The following is a 19192-nucleotide window of genomic DNA, read 5'->3' as shown; positions in this document are numbered from 1 at the left end:
TTTCTGTGGAACAGTTCGGGCAGTAGCTGCTCTTCCCAATCAGGGCCTTAAAATCACATTTTAAATCTCTATGTAAGAGCACATAGCAAACAGTACTGTATTTGTTGCCAATGATAAAAGTTGAGCTCTCAAGGAAAAACCAGAATTTTGGTAAATCTGTATCCACTACTCATTTTCCCTCTTTGTCTTAGATCATGAGGTTAACAGTTTATCCAAACTTAATGACTTTTCTGATGAGATTAGTAATGATGTTAATGAATATGTATTTTTTATGTTGTATAACTAAGGGAGTTACTTTTTAGAAGATCTGCATAATTTAGTAGACCAATATTTCTCAGATAATCAATGCACGATGTTACAGAATCATGGACCAGTAAAAGCCGTTTGAAGTACGAAGTTGACTAATGGATTTTAATGGAATAGAGTATGAAAATCATTGCTATGATTTCATATTCCACATTGTAACTAACTGTTTTGGTCTCTGAACTGTGGATAATTTGGTTTTTTTTTTTTTTTTTAATTGTGGTAAAATGTACATAATATAAAATTCACCATTTTCACCATTTAAAAAAATCTTTTCAATGTTTTTATTTATTTTTGAGAAAGAGAGAGAGAGGGTAAGAGAGAGCACATGAGCTGGGGAGGGGCAGAGAGAAAGGGAAACACAGATTCTGAAGCAGGCTCCAGGCTCCGCACTGTCAGCACAGGGCCCGATGGGGGGCTCAAACTGCGGGATCATGACCTGGGCCAAAGTTGGACTCTCAACCAACTGAGCCACCCAGGCACCCCTTAACCATTTTTTAAAGTGTACAGTTGAGTGGCATTAGGTGTATTCACATTGTTGTACAACCACCACCCATTACATATCCAGAATTTTTCATCATCCCCAACTGAAATTCTGTACCCATTATAGTAGTACCCTAGTTCCCCCTCCCAGCAGGATTGAAAAAAAACTAATAAAATACTTTTCCCTCTTCTAAGTGCGTATCTGTGAGAGGGTGAATTTTCTTCAGATACTTCAGTTAAAACATCTTATCACAATAGGTTGAATGCAGAAGCAGGTATAAGTAGTCATATGTATTCGTTTCCCATTACTGTGTGAAAAATAACCACAATCATAGCAGCTGAAAACAACACCCATTTGTATCAGTTTCTGTGAGTCAGGAGTCTGGATTCAGATGGGCTCCTCAGGGTCTTTGTACAAGGTCTCGCAAGGCTAAAATTAAGACGTTGGCCAAGGGCACAATTTCATCTGAGGCTCAGGGTCCTTGTCCAAGTGCACTGCTTATTGGCAGAATTCAGTGCCTTGGAGTTACAGCGCCAGAGTCCCTATTTTCTGGCCAGCTGTTGGCCGGGGACTGCTCTCGGCAACCGGAGGCCGCTCACAGTTCCCTGCCATGTGACAACATTAGTCTTTGCTTCCCACAACATTGTAACTACTTCTCCAAAGCCAGCAGGAAAATCTCACTCCAGTCTGCTATGATGGAGTCTTATATAACCTAACACAGTCACAGGAGTGACTCTATCATCACCTTCACCACATTCTTTTGGCTAGAAGCAAGTTGTCGGTTCTCCCTCACTCCCTTGACTCACTGGGGTCACCTTAGGGTGTGTTTACTCCAGGCATTACAGATGTTCAATAAACGTAAAAACAACATCACTCTTCTCACTAATATACTAATATGCAATAGTATATGCATATTATAGAATATGCATATTATATACTATGTATATGCATATATACTATGTATATACTCTGTGTATACTATATATACATATATATGTATGTATGTATATTTGTGTGTTTATATATATATATATATATAGGATTAAAAATATGTTAATGTGTAATGGGTTTCTAGTTGTTATTTTAAATGAAGTTTGTAAAGATTGAATTTATCAGTTTTAATTTCTAATACAGTAAATATTGATAGATATAACCCTTATAAACAACAGTTCTTTGGGATTCTTAGTAAATTTTAAGAGTATGAAGTGTCCTGAGACAAAAAACATAAGAACTGTTAATATAATAAATCCTAATGGCAATTCTACACAACAAACAGTTGGCATTTTCCAAATCCTTTCTGAGACTCATAGAAATACATTTTAAAAAATTTACAATTTGACAATAAATTTCATAATAAAAAATAAATAAAAATAAAATTGGAATGACACAGAAAAAAAATTTTAACATTTTTATTTACTTTTGAGAGACAGAGCGTGAGTGGGGGAGGGGCAGAGAGAGAGAGAGAGGGAGACACAGAATCTGAAGCAGGCTCCAGGCTCTGAGCTGTCAGCAGAGTCCAATGCGGGGCTCGAACCCACCAACTGTGAAATCATGACCTGAGCCGAAGTCGGATGCTCAACCGACTGAGCCACCCAGGTGCCCCTAGAAATACATTTTACATTGTGACCTAGCATACATATACATATGCATATATACATATTCACGGATACATAACCAAGGCAAAAGTTTCATGAAGTAATACTTATGTGAGGTACGCACTGATATTTTCTACTCTATTGCTAAGAAAAGCAAATTCCTAGTCACAACTCAATACACTGATTTCATGAACCACTCAATAGGTCAGGACCTTAAGTCTGAAAATCCAGGTTTATCATAGAACCGCTTGAAAAACATTTAAAAATACATATTTTCAGGGCTAAGCAAGTACTGTTTCCACCCAAGTGAACAGGAAAGGGGAAGAAAAAGAGTGAATCTATGCTTTCCTTCTCCCTTGAAGCACTCTTATGAGAATAGCCAGGGTTGATATTTTTCTGGGGATTATCTGATTCTGGCCATGGAAAGACTGAGTCATGAGAGTACATATCCTGGGTTATTCTGCATTAGACATTTAGTTATCCTAAGCAGAAATGTTTCCAAGCAAAGAGAAGGTGTTACTGAAATGCCCAGCACTGTGCTTGTGGCAACTGTGAGTACTAGGCTGTTCCTAGAGGATAGGATTTTATTGGAAGAAAAGCAGTTTTCCAGGAATCCAGGTTGCTGCCGGAGAGGGGGGGAGGCCTTTACAGCGGATGAGAAGGGGGTTCAAATTCTGGTATAGCAGTTACTCTCTGTACAACTTTGGAAAACTCACAAACTGCCTAAACTCTGTAGAGTGGGATAAAAATACCTGCCTCGCCATGTTGTTTGTGTGGATAAAATGACCTAATTGTGCACTGTGCCGAGCACACATAGTAAGTGTCCCAAGATGGCAGGTTGTTTTCTTGCTGTTCTTGCCATGATGTGCTCTTTGATGTTGGGCATGCTAGAAATGGTGCTGCTGCCTCACCTACCTCCCAGGGGAAGTATGGAGGTCAATGAAAAAATGGATCACAGGACAGAAATATCATGTGCTGTTAGATGGGAAGGAGGTGCCCAGAATGGAGCCTGGGGACAGGGCCCTGAGGACACAGAGGGCAGGTGAGTGGGTAGAAAGCAAGAGCCCACGGGTAGAAAGCAAGGTGCCTCTTAGCATGGAGGGAGGGACTCAGAGTAATCCTCTTCTGGTTCCAGGAGCTTTATGTGCCTTAATCTCAGTTAATCCCCACAACAACAGGGTCATGTAAAAATTATTACTCAAATGAGAAAACAGACTCAACAAGTTTAAATTTTTTTTTAATCTTTAGTTATGTTTGAGAGAAAGAGTGTGAGCAGGGAAGGAGCAGAGAGAGGGGGAGACACAGAATCCGAAACAGGCTCCAGGCTCTGCGCTGTCAGTACAGAGCCCGACACAAGGCCCGAACTCACAAACCGTGAGATCATGACCTGAGCCAAAGTTGGACACTCAACCGGCAGAGCCACCCAGGCGCCCCAGGACTCAACAAGTTTAAATAACTGGGCCCAGGTCACACAAAAGGAGAGGATATGATGTTGGAGCAGCATCTGCCCCTGCCCAGGCCAAGAGCCATCCCAGGCAGCCTTGTGGTTGGAGAGGAGAGGTGGGCTGGCTGTGGCCAGTTGGCGGGGGGGAGGGGAGAGACCTGTGTGTCCAGCTCATCCATGGGGACCCACAGCCCACAGGATGGACTCTCTGGCTGAGCTTCCCATGACCACCAGGGGGCCTTCATGCATCTTCTGCAGGTGAGACCCAGCTCAGTTTCCCAGACTGACTTGGGTCTGAAGACTGCTGTAAAGCCTCATGGGTCAGAGTGTCACCAGCGAGGGCACCTCCCCCCTCCCACTGGCTGTTGCCAGCTGCCTCCTGGTCTTGCCACCTACTGGATTTCAACTCTCTGTCTCTGTCTCTTACACACACACACACACACAGCCTCATGAATAGTTTTCTACAACACACACCAGATAATTGTCATCCTACCCGATTGTATGCTTCCAGGTTTATATGAAACAACTCAGAATCCGTCATTCTCTCCATCTTTTCAGTTGCTATAAACTGGTCTTTTCAGCATTCTTTAAAAGATACATCTCATGTCCTCTCCAAGCATCTCCTGAACATTGCTAAGCAAAGATGATAAACATCTATGTGACAGTCTTGCAATCATCTGTCTCTAACCTAACATAAGGCCAATGTAATAGTTCCAAAGTACATTCATCTCCTATTGAGATGAAGTTATTCAGGCACGTATTAGATTCAGATAGATTCAGATGTGACAACAGAGAATTTCCTGAGCCCCCCCCCTCCCCCCCACCCCAAGAGTAACCTAAAACAGTGGTTCTCAGCCTTGGCTGCACAATGGAATCGCCTGAAGAGTTTTAGAAAACCTGATGCCTGAGACCCATCCTGAGTTTCTGATTTATGGAGTCTGGGTTGCAGCTGGGCACTGGAATAAAAGCTCTCCTGATGATCCAATGTGTAGCCAAGCCTGAGAACCACAGATCTAAAAGATTAGGGCAATCAGGTTCAAGAGCAATGATTAAAGAGCTGAGTCTGGATATCCCAGAGGAAGGAAGGTGACAAATGATCTTCAGTGTGTCCCATCGACTTTCCATTATCCATACTAATTGAAAGGAAAACTGTCACGAACAACGGTCAGATCTTAAATTTGAAAGTTCCTTTATAGTTTGCAATGCATTTGATCTTATTTTAACCTCACCACAAGCCTGGGAGGTAGACAGCATAGCTATGCTTATCTGATAGATGAGGAACAGGAGCCTCAGAGAAGGGAGTGATTTGCAAAGATGTAAGGGGAAAACCATTTTGCGAGAACTATAACCCAGAATTTCCAGCAGTCCCAAAGTCCCCACAATTTTATCTGCACTGTTAAACTCCCCTCCAGCCCCCGAGGCAAGGCAAAATCTGTTTATGAGTAAAAGATAGGAAACCTTTTAAGAGCAGATGGAGTGGTAGAGAGAAAACCAACCAAAATGAAAAGTTCCTCAGCAGATGAGGAAGGATGTCCCATGGCTTCATCCAGGGATTATGAGAAGTGTTGCTGCTTTATTTCATTCACCACCTACTATGTGCCAGGCATATTTTGGGAGATACACACTCAAGTCAGACATGCACCCTGGCCTCATAGAACTTCATCCATTGAATGATATGGATACATCATAAAAGCCTTAGTGTTCATTCACAGCTCCACGGGGTCCCAGCCCTCCAAGCTGGTGTCCACATGCACCCATCTGTTCAGCACATTTGTAAAGTGCCTACCTGCATCCAGAAGGTAGAGCCCGAGAGATGAAAGACCCGGTTCCTGCGCTTAAGGATTTCACAGAGTATTGGAGGCAGCGGAATGCCTCAGAAGGGGAAGGAGTGAACAGAAACACCACATACACTTACATCCCTGTGTGATAAGTACAGCGATCAGGATCTGGGGGGCTGTACTGAGAGGATGTAAGGCTCTATAACACCGAGGAGCAGTGACACAACAGAAGGATCCCTGGCTTCTAGGTCTAGGCAGGCCACTTGCCTACAGCCTGAGACAAAACATAATACACCTCACCCAATGGTCAAGATCAACTGGAGATAAAGGGAGTAAACTGCAAAGGACCATTCAAACGTTAATAAAGGAATTTGCTTGAAGACAGAACCATTTCCATCCTTAGCAATATCGATGCACTGGCTTATTTGGATAAAAGATGTATTCCTCCCGTCCCTTGTGCACATTAGGGTGGTTTCTTTGCCTGGTACCTTGATTTCTTTTCTACTAAGGACAGGCTAACCTCAACTAGATCCCCTCTGTCCTGTGTTCTGGAGCCTGGACCACTTGGCGAGAGCCGAGCAGAGGCCCCCAGTCCGGAGCAGGGACCAGAAGTAGATGCTAAAGCTGTTAACTTCAGGACTCAGCTACACAGAGACCGACAGCTTGTTCCCAGCATGGAATTCTCCCCACACCAAATCCTAGCTGGGAGGGGAGACTGGGCTGGAGAACTTCCAAGTTTGACTGCAGGGCTTTGGGCATGTTGCATTTGTTCCGGCAAGGGAATTATAACTGGAACGCAATACAATCAAATGTGCTAGAAAACACTCCAACTTCTGCTGGCTTGTGAATGCCTTTCTCATGAATATAAAAACTCTCAGACATTTTTAGAAACTTTAAAAAATCATTCTGTTATTTTTGCCTTGAATACGATAGAGTCATGATTTTTAGTCAATGTTTTTATTTTTAGATTAACACCTGACTAAATAGAATCATGTTAATTTAATACTCTATGCAATAACACTCGTAAAAAGGAACAGATGCCAATTTCCCCATTTAACAAATGATGTGAAGTGTTAAATTGTTTTAAAATAACTGTCTAAAAATGATTTGTCGATAAATAAATTTTGAAATAACATTTTGTGTTATGTTGGGGAGCCATATGAATATTAAGACAGACCAAAATTTCACTACATGTTGAATAATGGCAATAAAAACTATTTTTATTACCTACTATTAGAATTCTTGAGATTTCCCCCGAGTTATTTTGATACATTTTAGTGTATGGCAAGAAAAGAGGAGGCTTTAAGGTTGCTATTTGCAAACATGTCTCAGAAAATAAAGCACACAGACACGGAGAGCATTTTCATCAAATGAAAAGTCAAATTAGATATATTGCCACTATCCATATTTTAACATTACTTTTTAAGGTATTAGAGAATCTTGGTTGCTGTGGAAGCATTTTAATCAAATGAAAATAACAAGGATCTGAGTAAAGAGCGTCCTTAGGCTAATTTACAGAGTTGTTCTCATTTACGTGCAGTCATTAACTTCTTGCATATTAACACTAATGTTCCATAAACACTTTGTTTAAGCAATTCTTCATTGTGAAATTAAATAAATGCTATCTGACCAAGTATAAAACAGATTATAAATTTTGTGTCAATGTGTGAGGCTTGATTAGATCCTCAGTTCAAAGAAATGAAACTGCAAAAATCACTTGTTGGGCATGGTTAGGGAAAATTGAATATGGACTGGCTATTAGATGATATTAAGGAATTACTGTTAATGTTGCTGGGAGCGATAGTATTGTGCTGGAGTCACGCAGGAAACTTTCCTTATTCCTTTGCTATGCAGAGCGAAGTATTCGGGGGTGAAATGTTATCCTGCCTGGGATTTATTTGAAAATACTTCACCAAAAAATAGATTAAAGCAAATATGGCAAAATGTTAATAACTACTAAGCCTTGGTGACAGGCATATGGGGGATTCTTACACCTTTCGCTATCCCTTTCTTCTGTTTGTAAATTTTCATAATAGGATTTTTAAAAAGTCCGCGAAGTAAAATAAAATCTTATCACCAAGGGTTCCAAGACCCCACTGGCGCCCTCTAGTGGCTGGTGGTGTTGAGCTGAGGGGACCGGGGCCGCCCTGCGGGGCCTTGAGCGTGCTCTACCCGTCCTGACCAACTGTGACCGCCGCTACCACACGCTCACAAGGAGGCTCGGAGGCTCTCAAACTGTTTTGTTCTTTTATTTGTTGTTTTTTTTTTAATGTTTATTTTTGAGAGAGACAGGGCACGAGTGGGGGAGGGGCAGAGACAGAGAGGGAGACACAGAACCCCAGGCTGGGCTGTCAGCACAGAGCCGGAGGTGGGCCTCAAACTCAGGAACTGTGTGATCATGACCTGAGCTGAAGTCCGATGCTCAACCCACTGAGCCACCCAGGCGCCCCTGTTCTTTTATTTGTTCTTACTGGGGATTTAAACATAGGAATTGAGTCAGAGATCATTACTCTCTTTTAATGACTTGAATCCAGAGGAGCGATTGGAATCCACTGCAGGACAACCTGTGTCTGAAGCTGGTGGGTTCTGTCTTGACCGAGGTGGGCAGGGAAGGCTTTCACGGGCGGCCAGTTACTTCACCTTAAAAAAGAATAGGACGTTGCGACACCTGGATGGCTCAGTCGGTTGGGCATCTGACTCTTGGTTTCTGCTCTGGTCATGATCTCATGGTTTCTGGGTTCAAGCCCTGCATCAGGCTCTGTGCTGACAGTGTGGAGCCTGCTTGGGATTCTCCCTCTCCCTCTCTCTCTGCCCCTCCCCCCCTCTCAAAATAAATAAACAAACATTAAAAAGAAGCACACAGCATTGAAAGTCTCAGATCTTCTTTTTCTTTGGGGAGGATAGGGACATGTAAGGTGGTGGGAAAGGAGGAAAACAGTAGATATTCTCTTAACTGACCTCCTCCAAATCATCTCCTCCACAACCAGGTTGACCCTGACACTCCCTTCCCTCAGAAAAAACACCCTGACCCACATCCCGTGTATCCAGAAAGCTCACAGCTAGCCGATCCTATTCTAACTCTCCCCGCCCCTCCCAACTGAGTTGTCTGCTCACCAAGGGTCACTTCTGCTTGTTCCAAACTTGTTTGTGCCCATTATTCTTATTGGTATGGTTAAAGTACACACAGGCCAATAAAACTGAAGTGTGGATCTCCCGTCAGACAATCCACACATGTCACAAAATAATGAACACAGCTTGGCAATTGAACGAACTTTTTCCTATGTCTTAACATAAAATATGTAAGATGTTTGAGGTATATATTTTTATTTAAGTGATTTTCTTTTTTTTTTTAAGTTTATTTTATTTATTTTGAGAAAGAGAGTGTGAGCAGGGGGAGGGGCAGAGAGAGAGGAGAGAGAATCCCAAGCAGGTTCCACACTCAGTATGGAACCCCCATGCAGGGCTCAAACCCACAAACCATGAGATCATGACCTGAGCTGAAATCAAGAATTGGACTGCTTTACCAACTGAGCCACCCCAGTGCCCCTATTTAAGTGGTTTTCAACTGCCACCAATTATGTAATGAGACAACTCCTTCATCTTGACAGTGTCAAGTGATTTTCTGTCTAGACTTGAATGAAAATAATCCCAAACCAGATGATTAAAAAAGTTTTTTTCTACTGAGCTTGGTCAGGGAATATATGGATTTTTTTCCCTGTTGACTTATCTCCTGGCATTTTATTTAGACTAATATTAAGATCCACTTACATTTTCTGAGCATGCACTGATAGTTGGGGACAGACACTTCCTCCACCATCCCACCACACCCCACTTCAGCCCTGGGTATGTGGGGAAGCCACTAGACTTTCCAGACACCGGAGCACCACATGTCCATTATAAAGGTCTAACCGTATTCGAAATGGAAGGACACCAAATGAAGCCTGTAGGGAGGCTCTTCTAGAACTTTCACTTGGTTCTTTGAGGCCAGTTAGGGGTTTAAGCATCACTTTCCTCGAGGACAGCCAAAGAGCACATGTGACCAGATACAGAAGGGGCCCTGGAATCAGAGACCTGGGCTCTCAGAGCAGTGAGTGGGAAGGCCTTGAAGCTCTACCTCCGGAAGGAGCTGCCAGGTGTTGGCTACATCCTACATGATGACACTCTGGGGTGGGGCAAGGGTAGCCTACTTCTGATCCTGGCCACCTTAGACCCTCATGCCAATTCCAAGGTAAGAGATGTGTCAGACCACAGGGAGGTGGAGACATGGCCCTTGGGTCTGTCCCATCATAGCCCAGCACTCAAGGACTCAGGGGCAGAGACTATGCCTACAGGAACAACCTCACTGGCTGCAGTTTAAGGTGTAAGAATGAGGCCCTCTCTGAGCCTCAGTTTATTCATTTCACTAGCTGAGGACAGTGGACCTACTGGCCTTTGTGGTCCCTTTCAGCTCTGCCTGACCATGGGGCTGTGACCTATCTGCAGCGGAGAGACCAGCCAGTCACAGCAAAGAATGGACATCACCCAACAAGTCCCACATTACCCAGGGTGAGGGGGTGAGTAGGACATCCTTGAATTGGGGGTGTGAACCCAGGTATTGGCAAAAAGGGTAACTCTTCCCCTTCCGGACAGATGGGGCCGGGGTCTGTCTGCCAAAACCCTGAATCTCTGCGAGGCAGGGAAGGGGACGCTGCAGCCGACTTTCCACTTTCGCCAGGGAGGGAGGGGGGCCCGCTGCGGCTCCAAGCCCTGACCCTGAGCCGTGTGGCTGGTGGCAGAGTGTGGGCCAGAGGGTTGCTGCATCTTACAGGGCTGTCTTGGGACGGGGCCACCTCTTGGGCCCCTTGTCGAGGGCAGGTGGGGAGGCTCCAGGACTCGGACCCGGTCACCGGCCTATCATGCCCTCCCGCAAGTGTTCTCGGCTCCCGGGCAGGGTAGGGCACGGGTCAGTCCTCTTTGGGCGCCCGGAACTCGGGCAGGCTCCAGGTCCGGAGCGGCGGCGGCGTGTCCCGCTCCACGTCCTCCGAGATGGTCCGGATGTCGCTGGTGAAGGGAGAGATGCGCGCGCGGGTCTTGAAGGTGGCCAGCGCCAGGTTGCCGCGGGGCCGCAGGCTCCACTGGCGCGTCAGCTTGCGGGCCTCCTCCTCCTGCTTCATTCTGTCCAGGACCTCCTGCAGCACCGAGCGGAAGAGCTGGGACACCTCCCGCACCTCGGGCTCCTGCTCGGCCAGCAGCTGCCGGAACCTGCGGGCAGAGCGGACAGGGCTGTGCGTGAGTCACGAGACGTGGCCCGTGGCAGGTTGGGGGGGGGGGTGTCTAACCCCGGGGGCTTCCCGTGCACGCCCAGGGGCCAGTTCCCGGTTCAGCCACTTCCCCGCTTCTGACGTCAATCAGAAACCACCCCCCCCCCCCCCCCCCCCACTGCTCCAGCCTATCCTGAGTTCAGCTCGCCGCTCGGCTATTTTTGGCTTCTGTGGGCCTCAGCTTCCTCATCTGTAAACTGGGGTCATAAACCCTTCTGTGGGGTTTAAAGAGCTACCATAGGTGAAGATCCTGACATTAACCTCAGGTTCTCGGTACCAGAGTAGTAAGGGTAGCCCACTTCGTGTTAGCATGGCCCGGCCTTACCAATGTGAGGCTTTCTGGCTAACCTCTCCCACCCTTCTCTGCCCCCTGGCCAGAGCGATCTCTCCCAAATGTGTATCTGATGATGGCACCGGCCTGCGATACTCCTTCCATAGCTCCACGCTACCCACTGGGTGAGGTTTTCCTCTGCCTCAAATGTCTTTGCTTAGAGCTCAAAATGAATAACAGTTATTAGCGAGTCCATTTAACATCTGGTTTCCTCCACCACCTTGAGAATCAGGACTTCTCAAACTTTTCAGCAGTGAGACAGGAAATGTGAGCGGACAATCATGAACACATGTGTATCCCCAGCCTCCTCCTCACTTAAGAGGTTTGGTTTACCAGCCTGAATTCTGTCAGCAACCCCCACTCCCCCCCCCCCCCAGCCACGACTCACCCACCCCTTTCCTCAGGTGCTTCTGGAAGTAGGTACATTTGGCAGGGGCGGGGGAGGGGGGGTTCCTTGGTACAGAACAAGAGAAAGGGGAGAGGGTAAGAATTCTCATCCTGGAGGAAGAAAGGGGGCCAGGGGTGGAAAAGACTACAAAATCCAAAGGAGTGTAGCTAGGACGGAAGAAGAAGGAGTTTTAAGGAGAATTTTCAAGAAAAAAAAGGTGTACAATAGATGCTTGTGTTGGTTAAAGAGACGGGGGACTAAAGATGTGGGGAGACTAAGTGGGGTGTTCAGATGCTTTCCTGTGGATCTGTATTCCTTTACGAGTGCAGCTAAAGAACTTGAGTGACTTTGGAAATTATTGTTGGTTGTTGGGACCACACTTCTTCCACATCACATGAATCCAACTAGGACCAGGCCATGTGGGTCCAAGCTTTAGCAAGGTTACATTTATATTCATGAGCATTGTGGTACCCACGCTTTAAATCTCTAAATGTTCAGTGCCCCAGGCCTCCGGACACTGTACACACACGCATGCACACACACGCACACGCACAACACAAGCAAGCCCACGCATACATGCACTCACGCGTGCGTGCACACCCCCCTTAGGCAAGCTAATATGAAAGCTGGCTTGAAATAGGATAATTGAAAACTCAATTTTGGAGAGATTACCTGGAAAGCCTTTCTAAGAAGGTAACAAAGAAGATGAACTGATGAAGGAGGAAGAGCCGGCTACGTTAAAATCCAGGGGAAATGTAAGCCAGGCGGGGAGAACAGAAAGCTCCAAGGCCCGGGGTTCTCTCCCGTCAAAACTCCTGTGCCTCCGGGAGCTGCCTCCTGCCTCCTTCTGAACCCCCAGCTCTGGGCTGGGATCTTTCAGGGTTGGCCTCCTGCCTTGCTCCTCTTAACAGGTAACTGGGTCATCTGGGTGCCCTGGCTCCCGGTCCAGTGGCCTCAGGCCACCGCCAGGGCAGCCACACCCCTGGAGCCCACAGTGCAATGGCTGGGCCCGGTGCCAGCGGCAGGGGTTACCTGAGGATGGCGGGCCCGCAGTAGGACGGGTGGATCTTGGCACAGACGTCCTCCAGCTGCAGCCGCTCGCCAGGGCTGAGGTCGTAGGTGGGCCGGGGTGTGCTGGCCAGCCAGCTGTAGTCCACCCCGGTGCAGATCTTCCTGACCGCGTTGCTGCGCTCCCATTGCTGCCTCTCCGCCTCTCGCATCTGCCCCGCCAGCTCCATCATGAGCGTGTCCAGCACCATCTCGGCCGGCCTCCGGGATGACGGCCGCGGGGGGCCTTCATTCCACCGAAGCCATGGGATGAGGGACATGGCCCCCCCAGGCCCTGCCGAGACAGGGCAGGAGTGCGTCTTCCTTGGACCCCTCTGTCAGTTAAGGTGGGAGAACAAGGGGGAGGGAGGACAGCTGGGACCCCAGCGAGAGAAGACCTGCTCCGCCCTCACAGCTGGGTGGCCTCAAGGAAGTTGCTTAACCTCTCTGAGCAATCATTTCTAATTCTGTAAGACAAGATCGGGCTGTCGTGAGAAGCAGTTGTGAATAAACTCGGGGCTCTCTGCACACCACGTACAAGTAGTCTCAGGTTATAACGATCCCTAATGCATGCAGATGGCTGAGCCCAGAGGCACTGCCCTCCTGAATCTCTGCTAATTCCAAACAAAGAAGGAAATATACTGTGTATGGCTGAGCACAGTCTTATCCCTATGATTTAAGGGGGAAAAATACACACTTACATCTTATGTTAACCTGACAGGAAAACACCCTGAGTTTCTTAATGCCCCAACCTGTTGCTGAAGGAAGCTTGGAACTGTATGGGGTTGACATCACCCTGCAAAAGACACAACTTACCATTCATTTATTCAAAAGCCTTAATCAGGTACTGTGTGCACACCCGTGGGAGGAACACAAGCAAGAAAGCATGTCGGGGACCCTGCTTTCCAGCAGATATCAATAGAAAGAGGTAAACGTGACTGATGAAGCATAGCATCAGTATTGATGGGGAGCAGAAGGAGTGACTCTGGGTGATGACAGGGGTCATGGAAAGCTTGTGGGTGAGAGCAGGGTGAAGAGGGAATGCAGGCTTCAGACACATGGACTGATGGAGAAGGTGTCCCAGGTGGCGAACCCAGCCATGATACAAGGAGTATCGGGTGCAGAAGCAGAGACCCTAACTCATATATCCACAAGGTCTTGTGCAATACAGGTTTGGTGACTGACTGACTAGATGAATAGATGGATGGATGGATGGGTGGATGGATGGGTGGGTGGATGGATGGATGGATGGGTGGGTGGGTGGATGGATGGATGGATGGATGGATGAGTGGATGGATGCATGGGTGGATGGATGGGTGGGTGGGTGGGTGAGTGGATGGATGGATGGATGGGTGGATGGATGGATGGATGGGTGGGTGGGTGGGTGGATGGGTGGGTGGGTGGATACATGATTGGATGGATACATGAACTGCCATCTCAGACACACCCCAATGGCTGTCAGAGGTGGGTTTGTTCCTCTGATAGCAGTGAAGGTGAGGGCCATTCCTGGGCCCAAATCTGAAGTGGGTCTTTAAGATGCCCCAACTGCCTTTTCTATGACCTTCCCCCTCTGGGGAACCCTCTGTTCCATGCACCAATGGTCTTCTTCCTGCCCAGACCCCCCAGAGGCCGAGGAAAGTGATTTCATGAACTCAGCCTCAACAACATGGCCATGAGGCATGGACACACACACATTTTTAGGCAGCCCTCCCACCACCCTGCAGAGAAATGAATTGTTAATGCTGGAGAATCAGACACAAAGAGGAAAAATATTATGGGGTAACAATAGCCTTCTGGGGTGGCACAAAATCAAACCTCTTCTTTATTCATGAACAATCCCTAGCAACCATTATATTTAGGAAATTAAAAACCTTCATCTTCCAGTCAGCCTAAGTCTATCATGAGTGGGGGCCTCAGATTACACCCTGATCCCTTCCTGGGAGGTTGGGAGAGAAGGACAGACCATCAGACCCTGTCCTTGGGGTCTGGACAGTTAGGATCTTTTCTTCTCCACCCTTAACTGCTTCGTGTGTTCAGAATAATTGAGGCTGGGTTGTAGTGTGGGGAAATGGGTTGGGTGTGGGTGGGCTATGTTCTGTCCTGAGAGCCGTGAGCACCAGGATCCTCTGTCTGAGGCCAAGGGATCTGATTGAATCAGGCAAAAGGACACCTTGTAACTGTGTTTGTGTTTTCAAAAGTGCATGGGTCAGGTTGATGCTTAATATCAAAAGAGTGAATGGTGTCTTCATGGTGCCTCATGAAGGGCACCCCAACTAGAGATGGACGAACAGTCCCGTAGGTGCTGCCGAAGATGCTGGCCACCCACAGCTCCATACTCTCTCTCCAGTGTCCCTCCCTCCTCTGCCTGGGGACTTAGCTCTAGGGTCAGCAACTCTTCTGACACGTGTTTCCTGATATGACCACTTTCCAGCTGGTACTCTGAAAACATCCTGTACAGACATTTTTCATAGCACCAGGAACACTTAATGGAGTGTGACAATTTACCTTCCACCACCCCCCTGCTCTGTGTCACATGGGGGCAAGGACTGTGCCTTAATCATCCTTCCATGCCTGGTGCTGGGTAGTACTGCGAATGAATGAGTGAATAAATGCATGCACAAAGGAATGAATGATTAAAGAATTCATGCATGCGTGATGGTGAAAGACCAAGTCCCCACAGATCTGACCTTCCCCAAGTGAGGGGGCATTTGTCAGCGGCCACGTGGAGGACAGTCTCCTCTGGCCCCCATGGCACCACACTCTCCTGTCGCTCAGAGATCCCTCCTGAGGATGAGACACTGGCCGAGCTGTGGGGTCAGAGGTCATGTGGGGACCCCCCTGATGGAATAGTTCCCTCTCTGCCCCATGGAGCCTCACCCAATGATGCTTCCAAACCTGGCCCTGGCCCTCCTTCCCCAGGAAGACTTCCTTGGTTGACCTCCCTCAACCCCTGCACCCCAACATCCCCGCCCCCCTCCCCGCTATCACCAGTTCATCTTGCACCTGCACCTGAATGCTGGGCACCCATCCCTGGAAGATGATTGGAGGAGAAAGAGACTGGTGAGGCTCAAGGCAGAGGGATGTGACGCCCTTGAATGGTCTCTTAGTGTAACCTGCCACATACACCCTCCCCCCCACAACCCCCCCCCCCCGCCACACCCCTGCCGGCTGGTTAGCACATGTCCCAACTCACCTGAGGCTGCCCAGCCCAGCCCACTGACCTCTCCTCCCTGTGGAAATAATCTTTCCTTGGCTTCCATTAGACCACAACCCTGGGTCTACATCCTGCCTCCGTCTGCCTCCTGGGACTCCCTCTCAGAGCCCTTATGGGCACCCCTCCCCTGGCCTTCCTTGGGTTGTTGCTGTTCCCTGGCGCTCCATCTCAGGCTGTCCATCTCATTTCAACCGGCCTCATCTGTTCACACGTCTCCACTGACAGTGAAGATAGTTCCCAAATCAAAATCCATACGCCAGTTGTCTCTTCAACCTGAGGTCAGGGTGACCAGATGCTTCCTGACACCTCCCCCTGCAGGTTCCACTCACACCGTAACCCACTTCCCTCCCCACTGGCTGCTGCTTCTCCGTAGCCCCTGCTTGCCAGTGGGCATCACCTCATCCCTTTGCCTCATCTGTCGAGTCCTGCATCCAATTCCTTTTGATTCTCTCAAATTTAAATATTATAATTCTCCTAAGTCTGTCCACTCTCTCTCCCTCCTTTAGTTCAGGCCTTGCCCATCTGCCAGATATATTTATTACAGCTGCTGCCTCCTAGCTGGCAACCCAGGGCTGGTCCTTCTGAGCCAATCTCCACTCCATTTTCCTTTAATTGTGGTTAAAAAAAAAAAAAAGACAAATAACATAGGGGCATCTGGGTGGCTCGGTTGGTTAAGTGTCTGACTCTAGCTCAGGTCACGATCTCACAGCTTGTGGGTTTGAGCCCCACGTTGGGCTCTGTGCTGACAGCTCAGAGCCTGGAGCCTGTTTTGGATTCGGTGTCTCCCTCTCTGCCCCTCCCCTGCTCATATTCTGTCTCTCTCTCTCAAAAATAAACATTAAAAAATAATTTAAAAAAAGCAAATGACATAACATTTACCACCTGAAACATTTTGAAGTGTACGGAATGTTAACTGTAAGCACATTGCTACACAACAGATCTCTGGCACCGGTCCAGACCGAGTGAGAAGCCAGGTCCTGGGTATCATCCTACCCAGCACCCAGCAGGGGTCTGGCCTATGGCGAGTGTCCATCAGTAAATGGAGTACAGTACTTACTTGGATTAATCCCAGAGTGATGGATGGGGTTGCCTTGTGGTGCTTTAGTCCTTATTCTCTCTCTCTCTCTCTCTCTCTCTCTCTCTCTCTCTCTCTCCCCACCGGCCCCCCACCCTGCTCCCTTGGGAGTCCCTTCCTACTCCAAAACTTCTCACCCTTCCTAAGACCTATTCTGAGGGACTCACCTTAGGGTCAAGCATTTCCTCCTCAAAGAGCCTTTTTTCTTCTTAGCCTGGATTTGACCTGAGCTGGAAGCAGGCAGCAGGAGAAGGAAGGGCCCGGCCTGGAGGGCCTTCCTGTGGCAGGGGGAGCACAGAAAGAGGGGATTGGGAGGCACTGAAGACTTTCATCTCCACCCCAAACTGGTCTCCGGAACGCGGCAGCAAGGCCACTCCAGGCCCGGCCAGGGCACCACACATTTGCTAGGGGACTCGGGCAGTATCGCAGATGGAACCTCACATTCCATGCGTCTAAATATCCATAAGTTACAAATTGGGCTAACGAACTATTAAATAAAATATGTTTTGCTTCCTTGTCAACCGTACCTTCATAACAACTTGGAGGCTCAGATTCAAACTGAGAATTCTTGGACTCCCGAGAGGGCTCTGCTAGAACACGGAGGCGTGGGTTGAGCCGGGTCTGGCTCCCAGCCTGACCCCTTCACTTCTCACCCCCTGAAGGGCCTGGCAAAGGTGTGGGGACACCCCAGCCTTCACGTCCAAGGCCCATCCGCACGCCTACCAACAACCACTTCTTTGCCACTTCCGCAGACCTGGGATTGTTTACACTGGTGGTGTGGCTCACCCTGAGCCCTGGAGGGGACTCCTGGACGGGGCCCTGGAGGGGACTTGCTCACGTTCTGGAAGTAGGCTGGGGACTGTCTGGCCAGGGAGTCCCGGGTCTCAGAATTTAAGGCCTGATCTGGAGGGAAGTGACCTCAAGATGTGCACGTCTTCCTAACCCCGAGACTCCTTGCTCCAGGTGGGTGAGGCCAGAAGAAGGCCAAAATGCGGCCTAAAGTACAACCCTGGCTGGAGTCCCTTTCCCCTGGTTTCAAGGCTGTGCCCCTGACCCCAGCTGGCCTGTCAAGACAGGTGCTCACCCCACGGCAGATGGCAGGGGATGGGCGGGGTGACCTCACCTAGGTCCTGGGTTCTGTGGGCTCTCAGCGTCTCTGGTCCAGATGGTGGGGGCCCCTGAGGGCAGGGGGCAGGTTCTGAATCTTCCCCCCTCCTCCCCATGCTCCTCCCCCAGCCCTCACTGGGGCCGGAGCTTTTGACAGAGACCAGGTTTCTGCGGAGCTATTTCTGTCTCTGGTGCCAGCTGCTGTCCCGGAAGGCTCTTCAGCAGCTCTCATTAGGTTCTTAAAAGGGCAAAGGAGGGAAAGAGGGATAGACGCAGGGACAGCCAGGACAGAGAGTCAGGCTGGCTACCCAGATGCCAGAGGTCATTGGCTTAGCTCACAGCATCCCCAGGACCTGACCCACAGCCGAGCCCCCGTGTGAGTCTGTGTTGTGACTTTGTGTTGTGACTGGGGAAGAACATGATGGCCAAATGTGGTATGACAAAGACACCCAGAGGGTTCATCAGAACGGCAAAAGTCGTCTTCTCTGGGCACTTTGCACAATGTGGATTTGACTCCTCCCTACCCCCCAAATCTGGATTAACCCCCCTCCCTCTGTGGCAAAGCCAAATTCCTCAGTGTAAGCTTCAGGTCCCCTCACACTCCTGCTCACTGCCAGGCCTCGCCAGCACCGTGGTGACTGACTCCAGAACCTTCCCATCACGAATGCCTGCTTCTCATTCAGTCAACGGCACCTACAACCTGCCTCTGATGCGCAAACATTGATTGAATCCTTGTTTAAAACAGGACTTTGGGGGAAATTTGAGTATGAACTGGAGGTGAGGGAATGAGTGTTGATTTTCTTAGGTATAAAAGTGGTGTTATGGTTGTAGGGGAGTGTGGACAAATAGCCCAACTTAGGAGGCCATGTTGAAGTGCCCATGGCTGAAGTGTCCTGATGTCTGCAATGTCCTCCCTTCCAGTCCCTGAGAAAAATGTCACCTATATATGTGCGCGGACACACACAGACAGGGCAACTATGGCAAAGTAGTGACGGTCCGTCTTCTAGGGGGATTTTATGTGTGTTTACTGCATTAGTCTTTCAATTTTCCTGCATCTTGGAGCATATTCACAATTTAAAAGTTGGGGGAAAACTCTGGTTCAAAACTCACTTTCTGTAGGAAGCCT

At 48.3% G+C, this 19192-nt stretch overlaps 1 protein-coding gene across 1 annotated transcript; it reads right to left on the bottom strand.

Annotated features, from left to right (window-relative positions):
• Positions 1 to 10547: 10547 nt before the first annotated feature.
• On the bottom strand, positions 10548 to 12999 carry RD3 (RD3 regulator of GUCY2D). The gene is made up of 2 exons (XM_042977043.1): positions 12656 to 12999; positions 10548 to 10845 (listed from the first exon to the last, which is right to left on the bottom strand). The coding sequence occupies exons 1-2, from the start codon at positions 12949 to 12951 to the stop codon at positions 10548 to 10550; spliced, it is 594 nt and encodes a 197-aa protein (XP_042832977.1). The 5' UTR covers positions 12952 to 12999.
• Positions 13000 to 19192: the final 6193 nt, after the last annotated feature.

Source organism: Panthera tigris, chromosome F3 (genome assembly GCF_018350195.1).
Source record: "Panthera tigris isolate Pti1 chromosome F3, P.tigris_Pti1_mat1.1, whole genome shotgun sequence".
Classification (NCBI taxonomy): Eukaryota; Metazoa; Chordata; class Mammalia; order Carnivora; family Felidae; genus Panthera; species Panthera tigris.
Note: the sequence above shows the minus strand (reverse complement) of the source record. Positions and strands in the feature narration are given on the sequence as shown.